Source organism: Emys orbicularis, chromosome 9 (genome assembly GCF_028017835.1).
Source record: "Emys orbicularis isolate rEmyOrb1 chromosome 9, rEmyOrb1.hap1, whole genome shotgun sequence".
NCBI lineage: Eukaryota > Metazoa > Chordata > Testudines > Emydidae > Emys > Emys orbicularis.
In genome coordinates, this window is record NC_088691.1 from 30,144,127 (window position 1) to 30,167,849 (window position 23,723).

At 39.4% G+C, this 23,723-nt stretch overlaps 1 protein-coding gene across 1 annotated transcript in view; it reads right to left on the reverse strand.

Annotated features, from left to right (window-relative positions):
• Positions 1-23,723, reverse strand: part of CHM (CHM Rab escort protein) — a 155,763-nt gene that overhangs the window by 101,244 nt on the left and 30,796 nt on the right. Inside the window, exons 3-4 of the mRNA XM_065410805.1 lie at positions 16,010-16,082; positions 6,137-6,261 (exon numbers count right to left, since the gene is read on the reverse strand). Of these exons, the coding sequence (XP_065266877.1) occupies positions 6,137-6,261; positions 16,010-16,082 (198 nt within the window). The remainder of the gene's footprint in view (positions 1-6,136; positions 6,262-16,009; positions 16,083-23,723) is intronic.

A 23,723-nucleotide genomic window follows, 5' to 3' on the forward strand; every position in this document is an offset into this window, starting at 1 on the left:
GACTCACCACAAGCAGACTCCCAACCTGTCCCTGCCTCCCAGCAGCCATAGATTCTTCTTCCTCAACATCTCCTTAACAAAACCCTGGAAATTAGCCACTCAGGTGATAGGAACATGGGAAATGGCCAGTCTCCTCAAGTATCAAAAACTTTTTTTTTTTTTTTTTAAAAAGCAGTATAGTTCACTTGTTAACCAAATACAAACGGGCACCCAGAATGCCATTAAACTTAGGTTGTATCTAATCATCAGTAAATAAGCTTAAGTAAAATATTATAATGAAGGCATGTCTTTGTACAGTTCTGATTAATCTGTAATATGCCTACAGTAAAGGCCACCTGGTCAGAGAAGGGAGATCACCCTAAGTAGCAAGTATTTTGCTCAGTCTTCCTCATTTTCATAATGAAAAAATTCTTTAAAATTCCCCTTATAAAGCAGAACTCCATATTTAATCTCATCTGTCTTTTTTATCTTGGACTTCAATGAAGTCTACCTCAGCAACTAATACTTTTGAACTTGAAATTTTAGTTTATGCTACCAACTGAGATGAATTAAATCAATGTCATTATAAGTGAAAGAAATTCAGCAACAATTTTCCATTATCTTTTTATCTTTCTACCACAAGCCATTAAGGCCCTGAATAAACATTTTATGCTCAGCTGAAAACTAATGAACTGTGATTTTAAAGGTGATCTGCAAAGGTACAGTTTATAATTCCAGTGGCTATCGATATATATATATATATATATATAAAAAATTCTCTTAATTGCAAGGGGTATTCAGCAGAGTTACCAAAATGCATCTCTTTCCTCAGAGGTGGGGGCACTTTGTCAGAGTCAGCATTGGAAAAAACCCTAGACCCTTGCAACACCCCACCCTACAGGCTTGAGGAGGGTTCTGTGTCTGACTGGTTGTACAGAAGTGCAGCATAAACCTACTGGCTCCTGCATACGTAAGGGGATGGCTTATAAGCCCTTCCCCAAACCATTCTGGATTGGGAAGAAAAGGCTACTGCAAGGAAGCAGCGGGCAGAGGAGCTGGCATGGTTACATGTGGTCGCATCTCTCCTGACACGTGATTTTGAGTGGTAAAAACAACAGCTAATCACATTGGAAACTCCCCAAAATTTGTAATAGTTTTTCTATTAAATGGGGCATAATAAACACCAGTATGGTTTGGTAGAAAGGCACTCATTCTGGTCCATTTGTAAAAGTCACATATGGCTCTAGTGCACACAAGCAATGCAGCTATTCTCAACCTATGTCAATAAAATTTTTATACCATATCATTATATATTCAGAATCCATCATAAACATACAATATACATAAATATTTATACATACACTTATACTAGAACAGTCAAATGAAAATAATTCACACGTAAGTGTTCACACGAAAAAGCTGAAATGATCATGATTTTGCTGCAGGTGTCATTTTTATTTTGATTTACATTAACTTTTTATACAATATTCTGTTTTCTCTATACAGTGTTAAATGTCTAGCTACAATATCTTAAATGATACAGTATGGCGACTTTTTTCCTTAGAAAATATTTTTAAAATTCATCTCAGCTAACTTATATTGCTAGAAATCAGTTCAATATTGTTGAGATATTTATTTGTATAACAGGATATCATGTTTGTGTAAACTTAATGTATAAGCTATAAATATTTATTTAAACATTAAAATGAAGGTCTTACTTCATTCGAGCTGTATCCTTACATATGAAGTTCTGCTCTGTCAACATGCAGATGTTGTGGAACCCTCAAGTTGAAGTCACAGAACTATTTCACTTTAAGCAAAAATTCATTATAACCCGAGTTCAATTTGGACTTTGCAAAGCATTCTACCTCACTCTAAATGGAAGTTTACTTTATCAAACTTCCACTATATAAGGAAGTTTCACAGTACTAACGTATTTTAAAATCTATTCAATTCTCCGTTAATGAACATCTCAATTTGTATGATGTTCAGGTCTACTCATTTTATAATAAAATCCCAGCCCCTTTATATAAAACCGAACTCATGACATCTTTCCTATAGGAATAACCATCCCTGAATAATGTAACAACTGTGTCTATAAAAAAAGAAAAATCACTCAAATTAAACCTTTGGGCAGACAATTTTCTACTAATTCACAAAAAGGATACATCTGCAGGCAAATTGTTGTGTAAATTTTGAATATTATCTACCACCATTCATCAATTAATGGTAGTAACAAAGGAATATCTCAAAGTGAATGTGTCTTATTAATGCCTTGTAACAGCCACCCCTTCAGATAGGTCAAATGAAAAATTGCCAACCAGCTGGTTAATTTATTCAGCACAGGTGTTCACTATTTATTTTTCAGCCATTTTCCTTTTTTCAATACAGCTTGTTGCAGAAACAGTATTCTTTTCCTTTGATGGATGCACTTTGTTCTGGGGCCATTCATTTCAAATTTGCACAGTATATATTATACTGCTACCCAGCTGTTTATTCTTTCAAAATAAATGTTTAATGGTTACTTCATAGGCGTTCTAAAGTTAAGAAACAACAACAAAATCCAGACAGAACATGTAAGCTGTCAGAAGTACCATGATCAACTCTCTCAAAAAAGTTTAAAGTTGTTTAGGCAAACTTTTTCTTTGCTATTTTTATCCAACTACCAGCTCTATTTGGAGGCAGAAAGAGGAGCAAACATTGTGTTATTAAATGACCTAGACTTAATTAGATGCTTAAAAGAAAACTAGAACTAATCTGGAAGTTCAGATTAAGACTCTCTTGTACAAATTGTGAAATATTTGAAAACATTTTTAGTTAACCCATTTTTGAGTCTGCTATTGGTCAGAGCCATTTTTCAGCACGCAACCTCTTTGGCAATTAGTTATATCTGAGAGAGATTAAAACTTTTAATCCTACTTCAGTACTAGTTTTGAACATTATGATAAAGTTATGGCAGTGATTATATAACTGGGATTAGTCACAGTAATTTTAAAAGACAAATGGAACCTTTACATTTTATCTGCATCATAACCTAGTGTCAAGTATCAGAGGGGTAGCCGTGTTAGTCTGAATCTGTAAAAAGCAACAGAGGGTCCTGTGGCACCTTTAAGACTAACAGAAGTATTGGGAGCATAAGCTTTCGTGGGTAAGAACCTCACTTCTTCAGATGCAAGTAATGGAAATCTCCAGAGGCAGGTATAAATCAGTGTGGAGATAACGAGGTTAGTTCAATCAGGGAGGGTGAGGTGCTCTGCTAGCAGTAGAGGTGTGAACACCAAGGGAGGAGAAACTGCTTCTGTAGTTGGATAGCCATTCACAGTCTTTGTTTAATCCTGATCTGATGGTGTCAAATTTGCAAATGAACTGGAGCTCAGCAGTTTCTCTTTGGAGTCTGGTCCTGAAGTTTTTTTGCTGTAAGATGGCTACCTTAACATCTGCTATTGTGTGGCCAGGGAGGTTAAAGTGTTCTCCTACAGGTTTTTGTATATTGCCATTCCTGATATCTGACTTGTGTCCATTTATCCTCTTGCGTAGTGACTGTCCAGTTTGGCCAATGTACATAGCAGAGGGGCATTGCTGGCACATGATGGCATATATAACATTGGTGGACGTGCACGTGAATGAGCCGGTGATGTTGTAGCTGATCTGGTTAGGTCCTGTGATAGTGCTGCTGGTGTAGATATGTGGGCAGAGTTGGCATCGAGGTTTGTTGCATGGGTTGGTTCCTGAGTTAGAGTTGTTATGGTGCGGTGCGTGGTTGCTGGTGAGAATATGCTTAAGGTTGGCAGGTTGTCTGTGGGCGAGGACAGGCCTGCCTCCCAAGGTCTGTGAAAGTGAGGGGTCATTGTCCAGGATGGGTTGTAGATCACTGATGATGCGTTGGAGAGGTTTAAGCTGAGGGCTGTAGGTGATGGCCAGTGGAGTTCTGTTGGTTTCTTTTTTGGGCCTGTCTTGTAGCAGGAGGCTTCTGGGTACACGTCTGGCTCTGTTGATTTGTTCCTTTATTTCCTTGTGTGGGTATCGTAGTTACGATCGTAGTTACGATACCCACACAAGGAAATAAAGGAACAAATCAACAGAGCCAGACGTGTACCCAGAAGCCTCCTGCTACAAGACAGGCCCAAAAAAGAAACCAACAGAACTCCACTGGCCATCACCTACAGCCCTCAGCTTAAACCTCTCCAACGCATCATCAGTGATCTACAACCCATCCTGGACAATGACCCCTCACTTTCACAGACCTTGGGAGGCAGGCCTGTCCTCGCCCACAGACAACCTGCCAACCTTAAGCATATTCTCACCAGCAACCACGCACCGCACCATAACAACTCTAACTCAGGAACCAACCCATGCAACAAACCTCGATGCCAACTCTGCCCACATATCTACACCAGCAGCACTATCACAGGACCTAACCAGATCAGCTACAACATCACCGGCTCATTCACGTGCACGTCCACCAATGTTATATATGCCATCATGTGCCAGCAATGCCCCTCTGCTATGTACATTGGCCAAACTGGACAGTCACTACGCAAGAGGATAAATGGACACAAGTCAGATATCAGGAATGGCAATATACAAAAACCTGTAGGAGAACACTTTAACCTCCCTGGCCACACAATAGCAGATGTTAAGGTAGCCATCTTACAGCAAAAAAACTTCAGGACCAGACTCCAAAGAGAAACTGCTGAGCTCCAGTTCATTTGCAAATTTGACACCATCAGATCAGGATTAAACAAAGACTGTGAATGGCTATCCAACTACAGAAGCAGTTTCTCCTCCCTTGGTGTTCACACCTCTACTGCTAGCAGAGCACCTCACCCTCCCTGATTGAACTAACCTCGTTATCTCCACACTGATTTATACCTGCCTCTGGAGATTTCCATTACTTGCATCTGAAGAAGTGAGGTTCTTACCCACGAAAGCTTATGCTCCCAATACTTCTGTTAGTCTTAAAGGTGCCACAGGACCCTCTGTTGCTTATAACCTAGTGTGCGAACCTCAACTTTTGAATATCCTACACAATACCCTGTTAAACATTTTATCACCTTTCAGTGCTGAACCAGTATTTAAAATGTACATATGGACTGGTTTCTGATACTTACATTAGGCTCCCAAATTCAAAGTAGATAAACCACAAGAATGCTTATCTGAATTTACCCTACATTAAAAGGGACCCTTCATTCATGACAATTTAATCTAAAATATCATGCTAATCTTAAAATGTTTATTGTCTGAATTGTTAAGAACTGAAATTGGTTATCACTCTTGCAATTTTTGTATCAATGTTAATTATATTACTGAAGTACTGTTTGGACACATTCATTTTACCTATGTTCTTCTATTTACAACTGCCATGAAAAGAGAGATTTTAGTTAAAAGCGTCAAGATATTCTCTACGGCATCTTTGCATCTTCTTGGTCTGCATTCAGGTAAAGTACAATAAATAAATATATTTAAAAAACTTTCTAGTGAAGTTTTTGAGGAAAATTTCCTTTTTATGCCACTGTACAGTTTAAATTTGTAGTTTCCCATAGCTAGCTATTAATTCAGTTTAGATAGGAGCACAGGTGTGCACTAATAAAAGTATTTAAAATGAGAGCTGGCATTTATAATTTGTGGTGAAATACAAGGTTTCAAAGTACCATAATACATCTTTTGACTGATTTAGTATTTGGTGACTTTCTACTGAAAGTTTATCAAGCAAGTTAAGGTAAAAATAGAGACAATTCGTGCATTTTCTTTTTCAAATTTGTAGACCTATTTATGTCAGGTAGATGTTGACATGGTACGTTACAGTGAAAATAGTTCACAGATGGTGAGCACCTCTAAACACACCTTATTGCTGGTTTCCAATCAGAAATGAACTATTAGCCTTTATTCACTAAGTTGTCCAACATGTTTATTACATCAAATCTGAAGCGAAGCCAGTAAAGGATCAGCCAGCTTCAACTAAGTACAGGAGACTTAAGTATGGAACTTTTGGAGAGCAATTTATAATTCTTAGTTTTTTCATTAACCCAAAAGGTTATAGATGAAAGAGAGAGAAAAAATCACTTATACTGAGATCACAATGTAATTAATCATTCACAACATAAAAAGCTATACCAAGGAATTTTGTTTATATATCTTCCATACTACTTATACTTACCTAGCATAGCAGACATCTTCTACATGCTGAATGGTGTTATCCTTCTTGTTAAGAGAAATAGCTTCTTCTGTTTCAAGGATCAATTTTCTCCAATCTTCACTGTCCTCTCTGACATCAGTCTTTTCCTTACAAAGAAATATAAGATGATAGGAAATTTTTTGAACTCTACTTTAATTTTTTAATTAAATTTAAAATATTACCAACCTGGATGCTATTGTAAATTGAAATAAACTTCAGTTCCGTCAAATCTAACTTTCTAGTGAAGTTTTTGAGGAAAATTTCCTTTTTATGCCACTGTACAGTTTAAATTTGTAGTTTCCCATAGCTAGCTATTAATTCAGTTTAGATAGGAGCACAGGTGTGCACTAATAAAAGTATTTAAAATGAGAGCTGGCATTTATAATTTGTGGTGAAATACAAGGTTTCAAAGTACCATAATACATCTTTTGACTGATTTAGTATTTGATGACTTTCTACTGAAAGTTTATCAAGCAAGTTAAGGTAAAAATAGAGACAATTCGTGCATTTTCTTTTTCAAATTTGTAGACCTATTTATGTCAGGTAGATGTTGACATGGTACGTTACAGTGAAAATTCACTTAGCTTGCAAGCAATATCAAATAGACTATTTAAAAAAGAAACTAGTATTACATCCGACAGGTTAGTTCCCATAACTGTAACTCAGTCCAAGGCGAGATTGCAGAATGGGTTGGCATATGCACACTAGCTTTAATCTAGCTAGTACAAGTAAAAATAGCCGTGAAGACACAGGAGCACAGGTTTCAGTGTGGGCTGTACAGGCACGATGGGAACCTTAAGTACGTACTCATGTTGCTAGCTAACACTGAAGCCTGTGCTACTGCGTCTTCACTGCTATTTTTGGCCATTGTAGCTAGATTAAAGCAAGCACTGCAGCACAGGCTGGCATACCAATCACACCGCCAACTCGGATGTAGCCATACCCTAAGAGTCTGATCCCTCAATTCTGGCTGAGAACTCCTGTATTAGAGACCACACCTAGGAATGAAGTGATATGAGAATTAGCTAGTCAGGCTAGACATTTACCTAGGTCAAATGATGAGATTTTAGGAAGAACCCTCTCCCTGGAAAGAAAATGAGTGCAACAGTCTTTTCCCAAGAGGTTAGCTCTTGCTAACATCCTGCTTGTTTAAGTACAAGAGCCATTAGATTATTTTTGGAAGAGCACCTGAAACAAAGGACATTTGTCAAATGTGGCAAACAGACACAAACTACTCAGAGAATAAGCAAGATTCCTCTTGATCTTCAATCTGGGCACGTACAAGTTCTCTTTTAGCATCACAGAGAAAGAAGAAACTCATCTTTCCATACAACTATCAAAAGTGGTTAAGAATTGTACAAAACATTTGTCTTATTGTTAACTGAGCCCCTTATTGTTAACTGAGTGATGAAAGATGAAAGCCCATCTTTCATCACTCCCCCAATCACTATTAATAGGTTATGAAAAATCTAAGATATGACAAAGCATCTTCACAAAACTAAGAACCCCTTATTGGCCCTTCTAGTGCAAAGTACTCATTCAGTCTACGCCGATGATTTTCAACCTATGGTCTGCAAACCCCTGGGGGCCTAAGTCTAAGATTTCCAAAGGGGTCCACACCTCCATTCAAAATTTTTTAGGGATCCACAATTGAAAAAAGGTTGAAATCACCAGTCTACACAATTGTCTCCAGCATAATGGTAAAACAGGTATGATATACTGCTGATTGTTTAGCATGCAGTTATCCTCATAGTTGTGCTGGCTGTTTTGGTGATCTCATTATGAGCATTTCCTTTCAAGTCTTGGTAACTCATTTACTTTGTGCAGTTTGTATGTATATGTCAATTTATTCATAAAGTGGAGCTCTTGGAGAGAGCACTGTGGTGTCTACTGCTGTATTTGGGGGTGGGGTCGTCTGATCTAATGATGTAGCATACTTATGTACTGTGGAGGAGAAGTAGGGTTTTTTCTTACTGGAGGAGTACTTCCCCCACCCCCTTTCTAAGAGAAACATTATTGTGGTACAGTATTTTAAATTGAACCTACCTGCTCTAGACACTTTGTAAAGCTTGCTTTTGTCAAATGATTAGTTTACTCACCTTACAAATGGCTTTGTGAAACAAAGAATTTGAACAGTCACACAGTTAAAGTGAAAGGTAATGGAGCAATAGACTGCGCTGTCTGTGCAAAAGGATATGGCCAGTACAACAACAGAGAATGGGGCAAAATGGTCTTGTGCATAAACTGGGAGTTGAGATCAGCCATCTCTTCCTAGCTGTACCATGGACTTCCTGGACGACCTTGAGCAACAGACTTTTCTCCATTTGTAACTGGGTGCAATTAGAGTGACACAGAATTTGGGGTCTTTTCTTGTATTCAAGGTTTTAGATAAAACAACAATCATGCTCACCCTAAATAGGTGAGGTTGCAGAGGAGATTCAGCTAGGATTGAAAGAGTGTAAAAGGAACGGAAAATATAGAATATATGGTTCTCAATTTCTTAAGTCTGATGGAGAATGCATGTAAATAGTAATTGCATTCTTACACAATACCCTAAGCATTTGGGACAAATTTTTCCAGTGGATTTGATGCTGTAGCTCTGCACAAAGTGCAATTCTTCAAAAATACAGAAAGCACAGAACAAATTAAAAATGATAGTCTCTCAAGTTAGTCGCAAATCTGGGTAACCTGTGTAACTTTTCAGTGCCTGTTGGACATAATGCAGTGTCACAAGGGGGCAGTCTTGCAGAAGTTCTTGCAGCTACAACAAGTAGTATCTAGTCTGTGGTTGCCAAGTGAAAGAAAGTAGGTAGCAAACATTGTTAAAAGGCAAATGAATTAAGATATTTGAAGTCATAAGGATAAAATTTTGAACAGATTTCCATATTAAAATAAGGATATTTCTCCATTTCCTGATAAGGCAGTTGGTATGCACAGGTTATCTATTTGATGTGTATTTATGTGTTAGTTTATTTTACATGTTTTAAAGTGTCATTTGATTCCAACATTTTAAAAATTACTGAAACATTACAATTTCAAGAATTAAAGAAAAAAAGCTACTACATATAATTTCTACTACTATCTGCTAATGTTACAGGGTACTAGAGTCAGGGACACTTGAAAAAGCAAATGTCAAATAAAAAGTGATTGTATTTGTACTTCATCAAACCTGAAAAAAGTTAAAGGGTGTTGTCTGGTTTCCAAATTAATGCACCAAAGTCCCCAAGAAGGACTTTAACTACAGTAATATTAAACAACAGATTTAGTCCAAAGATATTACCTCACCCACCTTGTCACCCTGATTGAGAGCACAGCATTACCCTTTATGGAAAGTTTTAATATTTAGGATCTCTTATAGTTCAATGTACACTTCCTCTAGAGACTCTTGCAAGAACTGAATGAATGGGAAAATTTTAGGATTTGCTGGGTAGGTTAGATAAAGCTAAAACTTAGCTAAAATGGTTATTCTCTCTGATAGCTATAGTACTTACTAAAAATCACAATGTATTGTAAGTAGATTGAAGTTTGAGTTAGTGTGTACACTGTTATGATTGCGTTTGGATGGAACCTAATTGAAGCTAGTGGGCAAAGGGAGCAGTTGCCAGTGTGGGGCCACCCAGTGGCCCCACGTTCTGCTCCTTTGCCCGCTGCAGCTCCCGGGAGAGCCCTGCGGTTCACAGCTCTCCCAGGAACCACAGCGGGGAAGGGAGCAGAACATCGGCAGCTCCTCCGGCACGGCTATGCCGCCCCCAGCCCCACCTCCGAGCTCTGTCCTCCAAATGAGACACGCTATAGAAACTGCACAGAAACAGAGAGAAGGCAAAAGGGAAGTGCCTAAAACAGCTGAGAGGAAGACATGTTGCATGGCCCTGAGAAAAATTTGAGAGAATTTTTAGAGAGTGTGTGCTGGCTGGAAAGAGGCTTGGAACTGTGAGAAAAGAAACTGACTCATGCATTTAACTCCTCCTGTGTTAAGGGAAACAGGACTTTCTACAATCTTTGTAAATAGAACAGGAGTACTTGTGGCACCTTAGAGACTAACAAATTTATTAGAGCATAAGCTTTCATGGGCTACAGCCCACTTCTTCGGATGCATAGAATGGAACATATATTGAGGAGATATATATACACACATACAGAGAGCATGAACAGGTGGGAGTTGTCTTACCAACTCTGAGAGGCCAATTAAGTAAGAGAAAAATACTTTTGAAGCGATAATCAAGATAGCCCAGTACAGACAGTTTGATAAGAAGTGTGAGAATACTTACAAGGGGAGATAGATTCAATGTTTGTAATGGCTCAGCCATACCCAGTCCTTATTCAAGCCTAAGTTGATTGTATCTAGTTTGCATATCAATTCCAGCTCAGCAGTCTCTCGTTGGAGTCTGTTTTTGAAGCTTTTCTGTTGTAAAATAGCCACCCGCAGGTCTGTCATTGAATAACCAGACAGGTTAAAGTGTTCTCCCACTGGTTTTTGAGTATTATGATTCCTGATGTCAGATTTGTGTCCATTAATTCTTTTGCATAGGGACTATCCGGTTTGGCCAATGTACATGGCAGAGGGGCACTGCTGGCACATGATGGCATATATCACATTGGTAGATGTGCAGGTAAAGAGCCCCTGATGGTATGGCTGATGTGATTAGGTCCTATGATGATGTCACTTGAATAGATATGTGGACAGAGTTGGCATCGGGCTTTGTTGCAAGGATAGGTTCCTGGGTCAGTGTTTTTGTTAAGTGATGTGTGGTTGCTGGTGAGTATTTGCTTCAGGTTGGGGGATTGTCTGTAAGCAAGGACAGGTCTGTCTCCCAAGATCTGTGAGAGTGAGGGATCATCTTTCAGGATAGGTTGTAGATCTTTGATGATGCGCTGGAGAGGTTTTAGTTGGGGGCTGAAGGTGACAGCTAGTGGTGTTCTGTTATTTTCTTTGTTGGGCCTGTCTTGTAGGAGGTGACTTCTGGGTACTCGTCTGGCTCGGTCAATCTGTTTTTTCACTTCAGCAGGTGGGTATTGTAGTTTTAAGAATGCTTGATAGAGATCTTGTAGGTGCTTGTCTCTGTCTGAGGGATTGGAGCAAATGCGGTTGTATCTTAGAGCTTGGCTGTAGACCAGGGGTCAGCAACGTTTGGCACGTGGCTCGCCAGGGTAAGGACCCTGGCGGGCCGGGCCAGTTTATTTACCTGCTGACGCGGCAGGTTCGGCAGATCGCGGCCCCCACTGGCCGCGGTTCGCCGTCCCGGGCCAATGGGGGCGGCAGGAAGCCACGGCCAGCACATCCCTCGCCCGCGCCGCTTCCCGCCGCCCCCATTGGCCCGGGACGGCGAACCGCGGCGAGTGGGGGCCGCGATCGGCCGAACTTGCCGCGTCAGCAGGTAAATAAACTGGCCCGGCCCGCCAGGGTGCTTAGCCTGGCGAGCCGCATGCCAAACGTTGCCGACCCCTGCTGTAGACAATGGATCGTGTGGTGTGTCCTGGATGGAAGCTGGAAGCATGTAGGGAAGTATAGCGGTCAGTAGGTTTCCGGTATAGGGTGGTATATGACAGACCTGCGGGTGGCTATTTTACAACAGAAAAGCTTCAAAAACAGACTCCAACGAGAAACTGCTGAGCTGGAATTGATATGCAAACTAGATACCATCAACTTAGGCTTGAATAAGGACTGGGAATGGCTGAGCCATTACAAACATTGAATCTATCTCCCCTTGTAAGCATTCTCACACTTCTTATCAAACTGTCTGTACTGGGCTATCTTGATTATCGCTTCAAAAGTTTTTTTCTCTTACTTAATTGGCCTCTCAGAGTTGGTAAGACAACTCCCACCTGTTCATGCTCTCTGTATGTGTGTATATATATCTCCTCAATATATGTTCCATTCTATGCATCCGAAGAAGTGGGCTGTAGCCCACGAAAGCTTATGCTCTAATAAATTTGTTAGTCTCTAAGGTGCCACAAGTACTCCTGTTCTTTTTGCGGATACAGACTAACACGGCTGCTACTCTGAAATTTGTAAATAGAGATGACTGTACTTAAATTCCTGACTCATCAGTTTCTCCCACTAATGGAAACCACCTGATAGACCCTGAGGGCTGGTCTACAATGGGGAGGAGTGGGAGGGGGAGAATCGATCTAAGTTACGCGACTTCAGCTATGTAAATAATGTAGCTGAAGTTGACGTACTTAGATCTACTTATCGAGTTGTCTTTACTGCGGTGTGTCGACGGGAGACGCTCTCCCGTGGATTCCCCTAGCGCTTCTCGTTGAGGTGGAGTACCGGAGTAGACGCTAGAGTGAATGGCGGTCGATTTATTGCATCTATACTAGACATGATAAATCAACCCCCGCTGGATCGATCGCTGCCCGTCGATCCGGCCAGTTGTGTAGACAAGCCCTGAATTTTGGCTAACTGCTTGGTTCAAAAGGAGTAAGTGTGTGTTCAGGAAGAAAACCATGAATCAGAGAGACGACTGTGTGACATACATGAAAGTGGTGATCTCACTTCCAATTTTAAGTTCTGATATTGAGCAGCCCTATTACAAAGTGTTTCCTTTTAGTATAATCAATATAAATAGACATACGTGACTAAACTGGAGAGGTTATTTCCTATGGATTAGCTGGTTTAACAACACTTCAGTAGATAATCCCAACAGGAATTTAAAAGCAATAAAGCAGTAACTGTGCATATCCATTTGCTAATATAGTTCAAATGCCCGCTTGTTCTAAGTGAGTGCCCTTTTTAAAAAGCTTTGAGTGAACGGTCATGAATTACATAAGCCTTGGTTATAGAAAAATGCATTATCTGCATTAAAATTAAAGTGTTTGTCTTGGCTACATGATAAGTTTCAGAGGGAGGATCTGATAAGCATACCAAAACCATGGCAATCTGTCCAGAAATAAATTATGCCAACAACTGGGATTACACAGTTTATATTTATTTATATTTTTATAAATATTTATTTTTAAATATATACACACACACCCCTATATATACACGCACACACATATCTCTCTCTCTCTCTCTCTCTCTCTCTCTATATATATATATATATACACACACACACGAGATATTTATATATATGTGTGTGTATGCATATATACACACACACACATATGTGTGTATATATTATATATATATATACACACACACACACATATATACACACACACACACATATATACACACACACACACACACACACACACACACACACCCACACACCCCGATATAATGCTGTCCTCGGGAGCCAAAAAAAATCTTACCGCGTTATAGGTGAAACCGCGTTATATCAAACTTGATTTGATTCGCCGGAGTGCACAACCCCGCCCCCATGGAGCGCTACTTTACCGCGTTATATCCAAATTCGTGTTATATTGGGTCACGTTATTTCGGGGTAGAGGTGTGTGTGCATATAGCACATACACACACAGGATACAGAATGAGCATAAAGAGCTATGTTCCCACGTGATCCCACAAAAGCAGATGTGGATTGTATTCTTAACTCTGCCACAGCTTGTCTACATGGTGGTTTTGTCCGCATCAGAGGGGTGTAAAATTTTAATCCGTGGTAATGTGTTGCACACTAACTAGCCCGTGCAGACCCTGTTGGAGCACACTAAAAGTCTTATAGTGAGCATTAACATAGTCCGGTTTCAAGCTATGCAAGCATATAAAATAGTTCTGATATTCTGTAAAATACTGATAACTTTTCTTCACTGTAGTGATGTGAGGCATAATTCATTAGTATCCATAAAGTGCTTTGAGATCCTCACTTGGAATGTTCCATAGAAGTGCAAATTAGTATTTTTATCCAGTAATGACAGTGAAATGGAAACAGAACACTTCTTACAAACAGATAAAATGAATTCAGAATATATCCATGATGGGTGAAGTCTATAAAAGCTCATTTAATAAAGTATACCTATTATGTGGCTGTATGGTCTCATTTATACTCATATAAAACAGTACTATCTTATTTTAAGATATACTTCAGAGATGCCTTTTTTGATAATGCGTATTATAATTAATTATAATACTGAGATTACCAGATGTAGTTTAGTTCAGGAGCAGTAGTGGAAGTGGAATCCATTTCTTACTGGTAGGGGGGCGAGTATGTGGAGAGACAGCTAACAGGGGGGCACATGACCTCCTCACATGACCCTCCACAAGAGTCCTCCCCTCCCCCAGCCTGGGGCCCCCATGCTCTCCCCGTCCCCTCCCCATGATCCACCCCCCCCCTTACCTTGGGGGGAGGGGGAGCCTCTGTCCTCCTCCCACTGTGCCGGAGCTTCGGAACTGCAGTGGTGAAAGGAGCAGAACGTGGGGCTGCTGGATGGCTCTACCAGAGGAGTTGCCAGTGTGGGGCCGCCCGGTGGCCCCACGTTCTGCTCCTTTCCCCGCTGCAGTTCCCGGGAGAGCCCTGCAGTTCAGGGCTCTCCCAGGAACCACAGCGGGGAAAGGAGCAGAACATCGTCAGCTCCTCTGGCACGGCTGTACTGCCCCCAGCCCCGCCTCCCAGCCCTGTCCTCCAGCGGGGCTGCTGTACAGATGGAGGAGACCCTGCGTGAAAGGGCTGAGGGCAGTACAGCCGCGCCAGAGGAGTTGCCAGCTTTGGGCCACCCAGCGGTCCCACATTCTGCTCCTCTTGTGTCTTTCTGGTACACCGTATCAGCTTTAAATATCTTACTGGTATGGCGTGGTGTACCAGACCGCCCTACTTGCACTGCTGTTTAGGAGTTATCTATTTAAAATAAAATGTTCCAGTTTTGTCCATGTATAAAAATGAGATGCATGGTAGTTCAGTTTTGCTGGCTTTAGTATTTATTAAATATGTAATACCCAAAGAGTACTAGACACTTCCTAAGTTATTTGTTATGTATGTATTTTTTCACAAAAAATAGAATACAGTAACTCCTCACTTAACGTTGTAGTTCTGTTCCTGAAAAATGCGACTTTAAGCGAAACGATGTTAAGCGAATCCAATTTCCCCATAAGAATTAATGTAAGTGAGGGGGTTAGGTCCCAGGGAAAAATTTTTCACCAAACAAAAGACTATCTATCTATATATAGACACACACACACACACACACACACACACACACAGTGTATAAGTTTTAAACAAACAATTTAATACTGGTACACAGTGATGATGATTGTGAAGCTTGGTTGAGGTGGAGGAGTCAGAGGGTGGGATATTTCCCTTACTGCTAAATGATGAACTAGCAATTAGCTGAGCCCTCAAGGGTTAACTCTCTCACTCTGCAAGGCAGCAGGAATGGAGGGAGATATGCACATTTCCCTTAAGTACACTGCCTTGTTAATTACATCAGCTTGCTGAGACAGAAGCTGCTGCAAGCTCCCTCTGTCCTGAGCCCTGCTCTATGGAAGATGGGGTAAGCGGGGTGCAGGAGCAGGGAGGAGGGGGACACACTGACATTAGCCCCCATCTTCCTTCCCTCCCCCCAGCACAGCAACAGGAGTCTCGGGGAGCAGCTCCAAGGCAGAGGGCAGGAGCAGCACATGGCAGTGGGGGGAGGGACACAGCTGAACTGCAGGCAGCTGCTGCACAGGGAATTTAGGGGAGCGGGGAGCTTATAGGGGGAGTTGATAGGGGGCTGCCGGTCCACCCTGGTTCCAAGCCCCTAGCAGCTAGCTGCAAGGGGCTGCTCTTCCTGCAAGCAGTAGACAAAGCAAGACGTTAGAAGGGAGCATTACACAACTTTAAATGAGCATGTTCCCTAATTGATCAGCAATGTAACATCGAAACAGAAACAACGTTAACCAGGATGACTAAGTGAGGAGTTACTGTACTAGAAACCTGACAAGAGAGAAAGAAAAAAGTCATTCTAGTTTCTTACCTGGTTTTCCTTAATCCAGGACAATAATCCTGAAAAGCTAAAACTGGCCCAGTTTCCTCCATAGTAATTTCTCCTGCAAAGAAAAAAATGAAACTTGGTTGAAAAAAAAACCAAAAATATAGCTACTGGATACCTATTATAATGCTGCTTATGGGACTGTGCAGAACTTCATGAAAATTATTTTTATTAACAGAATTACATATTCTATATTCTGAGCCAAAAGAGCCAATTTCTGCTGATTTGTCACATCTCATTGAATGCTCTCCAATATACTTGCTCTTTCCCACTTGAAAAGTTGTCGTCAATTTACTCATTTCAGCACAAAAAAGTAAGTAAATAGTTGTGCTTTTTTCCTTTTAAGCAGTTGGTCCTCTGGCTTCCCTTTTTAAGTTTTTCCTATTGACACTTCCCTAAACATCACACTAACTAGTGAGCTTTTCCATTATATGAATAAGAGATTAAGTAAAATTTAAATGTTGCTTTCTTGCTTCCTTCCCATAAAAGTAAGCATACTGATAAAATGAAAGGATTCTACCACACCTATAATAAAACATGCTACGTCACAGGATTTAACACTAATACCAATTATCTAAAGCGTGTTGGGACTTTTCAAAAGTGACCAAAGCCAGAATGCGTTCTTCAATGGATTCGTAAAGTTACATTATAAATTAAAGATTCACGTTTGGGAAGAAAGATATCGTTTGACTTAGAATATTGCCACAATTGTTAAATCATGCATAGGGGAAACTAATACCCATAGAAACCTGAACTGAAGTCTGTTTCTTTAATCACACTTTATTCATTTCTTTTGTACTCCCCCCCCCCCCATGGAGGGGTATTTTAAAAAATTCTATAATAGAAGCTTAAAAACACTGAGTAATAATTATTTAAACTTTTCAGAAAGATAAGAAAAAAGGCAGGTTGCATTTTACACCAGAGATAATAAAATCATACAATTCCTCCTAGATTGAATTCGGAAATGGAAAAGTTTAAGATGAGGGTTTAAGTTCAACTCGTGTGTTTAAAGGAGGATGTTTTTCACAAGTTATATGTACTGACAAAGACTTGATTGAGAATGTCAGTCTCTTTGTAGAACCAGAGGGTGATGCTCTACTATGTTGCTTAGTTAACACATGAAAGACAGATGTCTGCTAAACAATGTCTAATTGTTCATGACTAGAAACTGACCTAAAAAAGTCCTTCAGTTACTTCAGGGAAATAGTAAGGAACATAAATAGGACATTTTCCCTCAAGATAACAGAAAATCCTGCTATCACTGAATTAAAGTTGGCCTCATTTAACAGAATCTGAAGTTTAAGATTTTATGGTCCAAGTGGACTAGGTCTTTTCTCTAAGAGACCTTACAGTGCTGTACAATTCCGCCACCACTGTTTTCATTTTAACAAGAGGAAAGAGCTGCAGTGCTGTCACCATTAGCACCTACCAGGAAAGCCAACATTTCTGTAAAAGGGAGCAAATATTTTATTTGCCTCACTGGGGTAGAGAGAGAATTCATATTCATAGAAAGCGCTAAAAAAGTGAAAATTTAAGTGCATTTATTATCTGGAATCAATAGAACATGAGAGTGAAAGATGCATACTTGATTCAGTCCATCAAGAAGCAGTTTGACTCAGGTCTCAGTCCTTTATCAAGTTATCAATCAAGTATGCCCCCCCCCCCATACACATTTCCAGTGGTGCAGAGAAACTCGTTAATTTTGTTTTGTTCTTTCCTGAGATACCACAGAAACAAATCCAAACCCTGAAAATGATTTAATCTGCCTCTTCTTGGATTATAAAAAAAATGTAGCCACCAAGATTTATTTTGCCAAGGGAACCTGCCACCTTAGCTGTAAGTTTCCCTGAATATGGAACGCAGTCTGGCTGTCAGAACAAGCAAAGGCAGCGGTCACAAAAACTGCAAAAAAACCCTATCTAAAACTGAGCAAGACTGGCCTTCCTAAATTTAAAACTAATCTAACTTTAAGTGTCCTTTATTTTAAATACATTTTCAGCAAGAAGAACTTGCAGTATTAACATGCTGTAATAAAATGATGGGACATTCTGTGAAAAATTGACAGCAGTGGTCTAATCTTTCTCATATCTTTGTCAGTAGTGTACACCTTTGACACGTCTAAAACGAAGATAAAGCTTTATCTTTTTATTGCCAGTACTGTGCCTTTTATTTTTAAGCAAAAGTCTCTATAATGGTCTCTTATGGTCCACCAATGTTCAAAGGAGTGTATGATTTCTTTAAGTATGCATGCTAATATTTCTAAATGAATCACGATAGCTTGGGAAAGACATATCAGAGGAAAGACTAATGCCCTATCACCTAAAGTCTGGATCTTTTCTAAAAGCATGAATATGCTCCTTTCAGAATTTATAATATACACCTCTACCCCGATATAACGCGACCCGATATAACACGAATTCGGATATAACGCGGTAAAGCAGCGCTCCGGGGGGGAGGGGCTGCGCGCTCCGGCAGAACAAAGCAAGTTCAATATAATGCAGTTTCACCTATAACATGGTAAGATTTTTTGGCTCCCAAGGACAGCGTTATATCGGGGTAGAGGTGTATCTGTATATGACTTGCATTATGTGGTAGTGGAAACCTCTGTCAATTCTTCCCTCAGAATACTCTGAAAAGAATGTTGTCCAGACACAGGTAGGGATGTAATCTCAGCTGTGCCAAAGATAGCAAAGTTCTTGATAAAAACCCATGAAGAGGGAGACAGTTTGAAGGGAAGAGAATTAACTATCAGGATTTTAATAAATTTAAGAATTGGTCATATCAGATTGAGATATTCATGTATTATTCTGTAGAGCAATCAAAATTAGGACATTCTCTGGGATTAGTGTTGATCGAGCAATGCCAGAGGTCCAATCCAATTCTTAAATTCTCAAGGACTAGAATCTTCCCCTTTTACAGCTGTCCTAGCAGACTACAAAAAAAGATGGATTGATAATTGAACTTATTCTAATATTGTACAGACTTCCCCATTATCTTCCGGATATGGACCTGAAATATTACAGATATACTACCTGCTTGTTTCAACGTATATTTTGTTGTTACAGATTTAATTTGCTCATACAAAATTGAAGACTGGAATAACTACTTCTAGAACCAATTTCATCTGTTGTCTGAGTGTCATTTGCTCACAGCTTCTACTATGGAATCTGGAGTTCTGGGTAAAGCCTTCAAAAGTAGTCAAACGAAATTGCTGTCTGAGGCTAATGGACAATCTGAACAAAAAGTCTGGTCTTCTAACTCCTGAATCTGAAGCCATGATGTACTAGTAGAAAAACCCAGAATATCTTCTGTAAATTCTAGGTAATCAAGCCTGGCAAAGGAATGCGTTGGCTCTGGAAAGGGTTTGAACTTTCTCATCTGCTAAACCATGTGTAGGATATTTTCTTGGTCTGCCAACTGCCATTTTATCTAGGGTCTATATGAACAGTTTAACAAATCCCAGACCAAAACATTCCCACTGAGAATGTAAATGATTTCCTGCTGATCAGCTTTCCTGGGCCTCAATCTAAAGGTAACACCAAGCAGCGTCATTCCAGGAGATGGCTCAAGTCAAGAAACTCAGAGCACCTATGAAAGCATGCAATACAAAAGCAGCAGCAGGTAACATCTTTTGTAGAATATGTCTCTGTTAGGCTGGCTGCCTTTCTGAATGTCATGCCATAATAGCTGTGGTAAAACAAGTCAAAGCTGCTGATGCTTCATGATTTCTCCTGAGAGCTGCCTGTATGTGTCTATCCTTTGTTTGATTTCTCAGGGAAAAAAAAAGTCTCCTTCCATCAAAATAGCTGTCTTCTGCAAGGGAAGCTACTGCCACATTGATTTTAAGGAGCTGATTACAAAATGACTTATTTCATGCATTACCTGTTAAAACTCTTGTGTTTATTAGTTCCCATTCTGCCGTAGTTACATGCTCCAAAACACAGTTAAATAGAACGACAGGCTCCTTTCTTGGCTCCCAAGAGAAAAAATTAACCATAACCACTCTTCACTTCTTTCGGTAAAACTCTTGCCATTTAGTCTTAATTATCAAGGTTAAAAAATGTTTGAATTAAATCTTTTGACCCGGAGAACCAATTTCCTCACTTTTCTTGGATAGGAATGAAAAGACCAATGCATTACTGAAGGGTCCTTTTCCCTTTCTAGTTTACTATTAAATATTTATTAGCTTCATAACTTCACATAAGTGCAAGGGTAAAGAGGAAGGATAGTAGTTAACAAACACAAATAATGTGAGTTGTATTATATTATAAATCTTACCCGTTCTGATAAATTTAGATAAAGAGGCAGGACAAACTGTAGAGATTCAGATGGCAGAAGTGTACAGGGGCCTACCACACTTTGGGTGCTCATATAAAATAGGAATTTTAAGGAGAGAGGACACTGAGTACTTGACACCTGGAGCAAAGAGAAAAGTGAATGAAGATGAAGGCGGGAAGCAGAGACAGAAGAACAACAACATGTCAAAAGAGGACGGCGCAAATTGTGGCATGGAGGAATCTGATGGGAAATACAATGAACATAAGAAAAACCATATTGGGTCAGACCGAAGGTCCATCTAGCCCAGTATCCTGTCTTCCGACAGTGGCCAATGCCAGGTGCCCTAGTGGGAATGAACAGAACAGGTAATCATCAAGTGATCCATTTCTTGTCGCCCATTCCCAGCTTCTAGCAAACAGAGGCTAGGGACACCATGCCTAGCAGAATTCAAAGGCAGAGCATTAGATGTGAGGATGAGAGGGTTGAATTTTATGTGGAAAGATTCAGGAAGTCAATGAATGATCGTGTCACACACCTTTCATCCTCACAGTGGCAGGAAAGAACTTTAGGTGCAGAATGTTGGATGTGTTGAAAAAAGGAGAGGCGAGAGTGCAGGAGTCTAAAAAGAGTAATGTTACAGGTGAAAGAATGAGGGCATGAAGCAGGATTTTAAGCATTGGGAACAAAGGGGAAAGGGTAGATTTTAGAAATATAACAAACAGAGAAGCAACAAGATTTGGCATAAGCTCAGAGCCTCAGATGTGAAGAGTCAGAGTTCTCAAGTTTTGTGCTTGAAAAGGAAGGATAGCAGTGTTTTCAGAAGTATTGGAGAAAGTAGGGAGAAAAATTAATTTTCTGTTACTGGTGGGGGTTGGATTAAACTTCTTTAAAAGTAGGGGGTGCATCGATTGCCATTCATTTAAGAGTTGTAAGAAGCCCTTGTGCTCCTTTATAGAATAAAAGAGCTAAAATAATAGGGCCCTTCACCTCCAAAACAGGTGCATGTCACCATCTAAAACAAAGGCACCTGCAAGGCACAGGTGTAGGGGTTTTGCTGGCTATTGTTTTGTGTAGGTTTGTACATCTGTGAAAGAAAGAGCAGAAAAACCATAGAAGCTGAGAGAGTGGGCAGCAAGAAACCCTTAAGCCAGAGAAGGATTTGTAGCATGAACTTGGAAAAAAGTTGACAGAAAACTTTTGGGTAGAGTACTGCCTGGAAAGGGGCTTGAAAGTATGAGCAAAGAAACTGACTCCTGCTGTTTGAATCCTCCTGTGTTCAGGGAAACAGGACTTTGTACTTTTTTCTTTTTAAAAAAAAAGAAACAGCATTACATCAAAATATGACTATCATAAATTCCTCTTAACGGAAACAACCAGCAGCGCATTAAACTTCAGCTAAACACGTGGGTCAAAAAACAGGTAACTTGTTTAGTTTAAGAAACATGCAGGAGGACATATCAGAGAGATAGGATAAGACCTAAGTCTAGACAGAGGGGCAAACAAAGGAGAAGGAAACTAATGTAATATATTGAGGAAGGAGTTCCTGCATGTGCTTGACTGACACTTATTCTTTAGAGAGACACGTGGGTGAGGTAATATCTTTTATTGGACCAACTTCTGTTGGGGAAAGAAACAAGCTTTTGAGCTACACATAATTTATTGTTTAGGCGGAGGTAGAGAAGACAGCTCTTTAAGAGTTCAGTGAATAGTCTGATATTTCTCTTTGCTCTGTAAAAAAAAAAAAAGAGAAGCTCTCCAAAAAGAATTTAAAGTAACTCATACTGCTAATATGCCCAGAGTCACTGAAACAAACAAAACAGGAGCATTTGAGATGACTACCACAGGCCCTTTACAAAGGCAGAACATTTTTGGTATCTTCCTTTACCTACCCTTGACTGACAGCTTTAGAACTACCTCTAAAACTCAACAGGAGGAGAAGCAGCATCTTATCTGCAGTGTGTGAAGTGGTGAAAAGGAATATAAAAAAAAACCCTCTGAAATTTTAGATAAGCCTTTCTGTGAAAGACAAGGGAACAATTTAAATTGAATCTTCATTCCAGAAACTAAATAGAAACAAAGCTGATATGAAGAAAGAAGTCTTGAGGGGGGAAACTATCTCCACCATCCACCCCAACATGATCAAAAAATAAACATAAAATAAGCAGGGGTACAATAAAAATAGAACACAGCACATGCTAAGAAAAAAAGTCCCATATGCATGAACATTTATTGTGGGAGCTGCATTCAGTGCACAAAGTAATCAACTTTTAGTCTTGATATACCTCCCTTTAGCAACTTCAAGTTTAAACTAAAGGCCGATCTCCTAATTTTAAATTGCAAATTACTTTTCTAAATCACTTAACATCTATCCTTGAAATTTCACATGTCAACAGCTCATTAATATCTACAGTAAATGTAGCTCTCTGAAAAGAACCACAGATTTTACATTTATTGAGACAGATAGCTGGCACACAGAAATAGGGCTCCTTCAATTACACTTTGGCAGAAGCTAACTTGAGTTTAAAATCTGTCTACAGGAATTTATGGCAACACTGCAATGACATGACTATTTTAAATAAGATTAGCTGCCGTTGATGGTGATGCTTGGACAGTGTTTATAAATCAACAGAGGCTAGTACTTAGGATTTTATAATGGACCACTTCAGAACCATCTACCATTATCACCTGTGCAGTATAGTATGATCAATACAAACAGTGGTTGGAGATTAAAATTGGTACAATGATCAACACATGGTAATGAATGCAAGCAACACACACAATATACTTCAAAATTTTACTTACACCTATTCCATATTTTATAACTAACTTCTTTAAACATTTGCAGAGAAAGGCAGATATACACTATTATGATGAATGTCTATGATACAAATAAGCATTTCAGTAGGCTCAAATTCTCATTTTTAGAAATAATTTAATCCATAATCCTAAAGACAATAACCCAAGATATAAAACACAACATTTTGAAAATAGCAGATTTGGATTGGTTATTTGAATAAGATTAAATAATGTGTAAATTCATCTAAAAATGAAGATCATAGAATATTTCACCAGAATAAAATAAGAACATTCCTATTATTTCAAGTCAGAAAAAATCTTGAAAAGTTTAGCAGTACTATAACTCCTCCCAAATAAAATCTAAAATGCCCTTGACAATGGCTTTTTACAGTAGTGCTTAATATTTTTAAGATTAAATAGCAGATGACCATTGTAAAATTTGCCTATTAATTTTTTTGTACAGTATAAACATGTCATATTCCCCTTCCCCCGAATATATGAATTCTAGTTTATGATGCACTGTGACCTGGCAAGCCTATAGCCTGTACAAGATTTGGAAGATTTAATCCACAGCAGAATAGTATCATTAGATGTGGAAATTTGCTTTCATTTTAACGATGAAAAT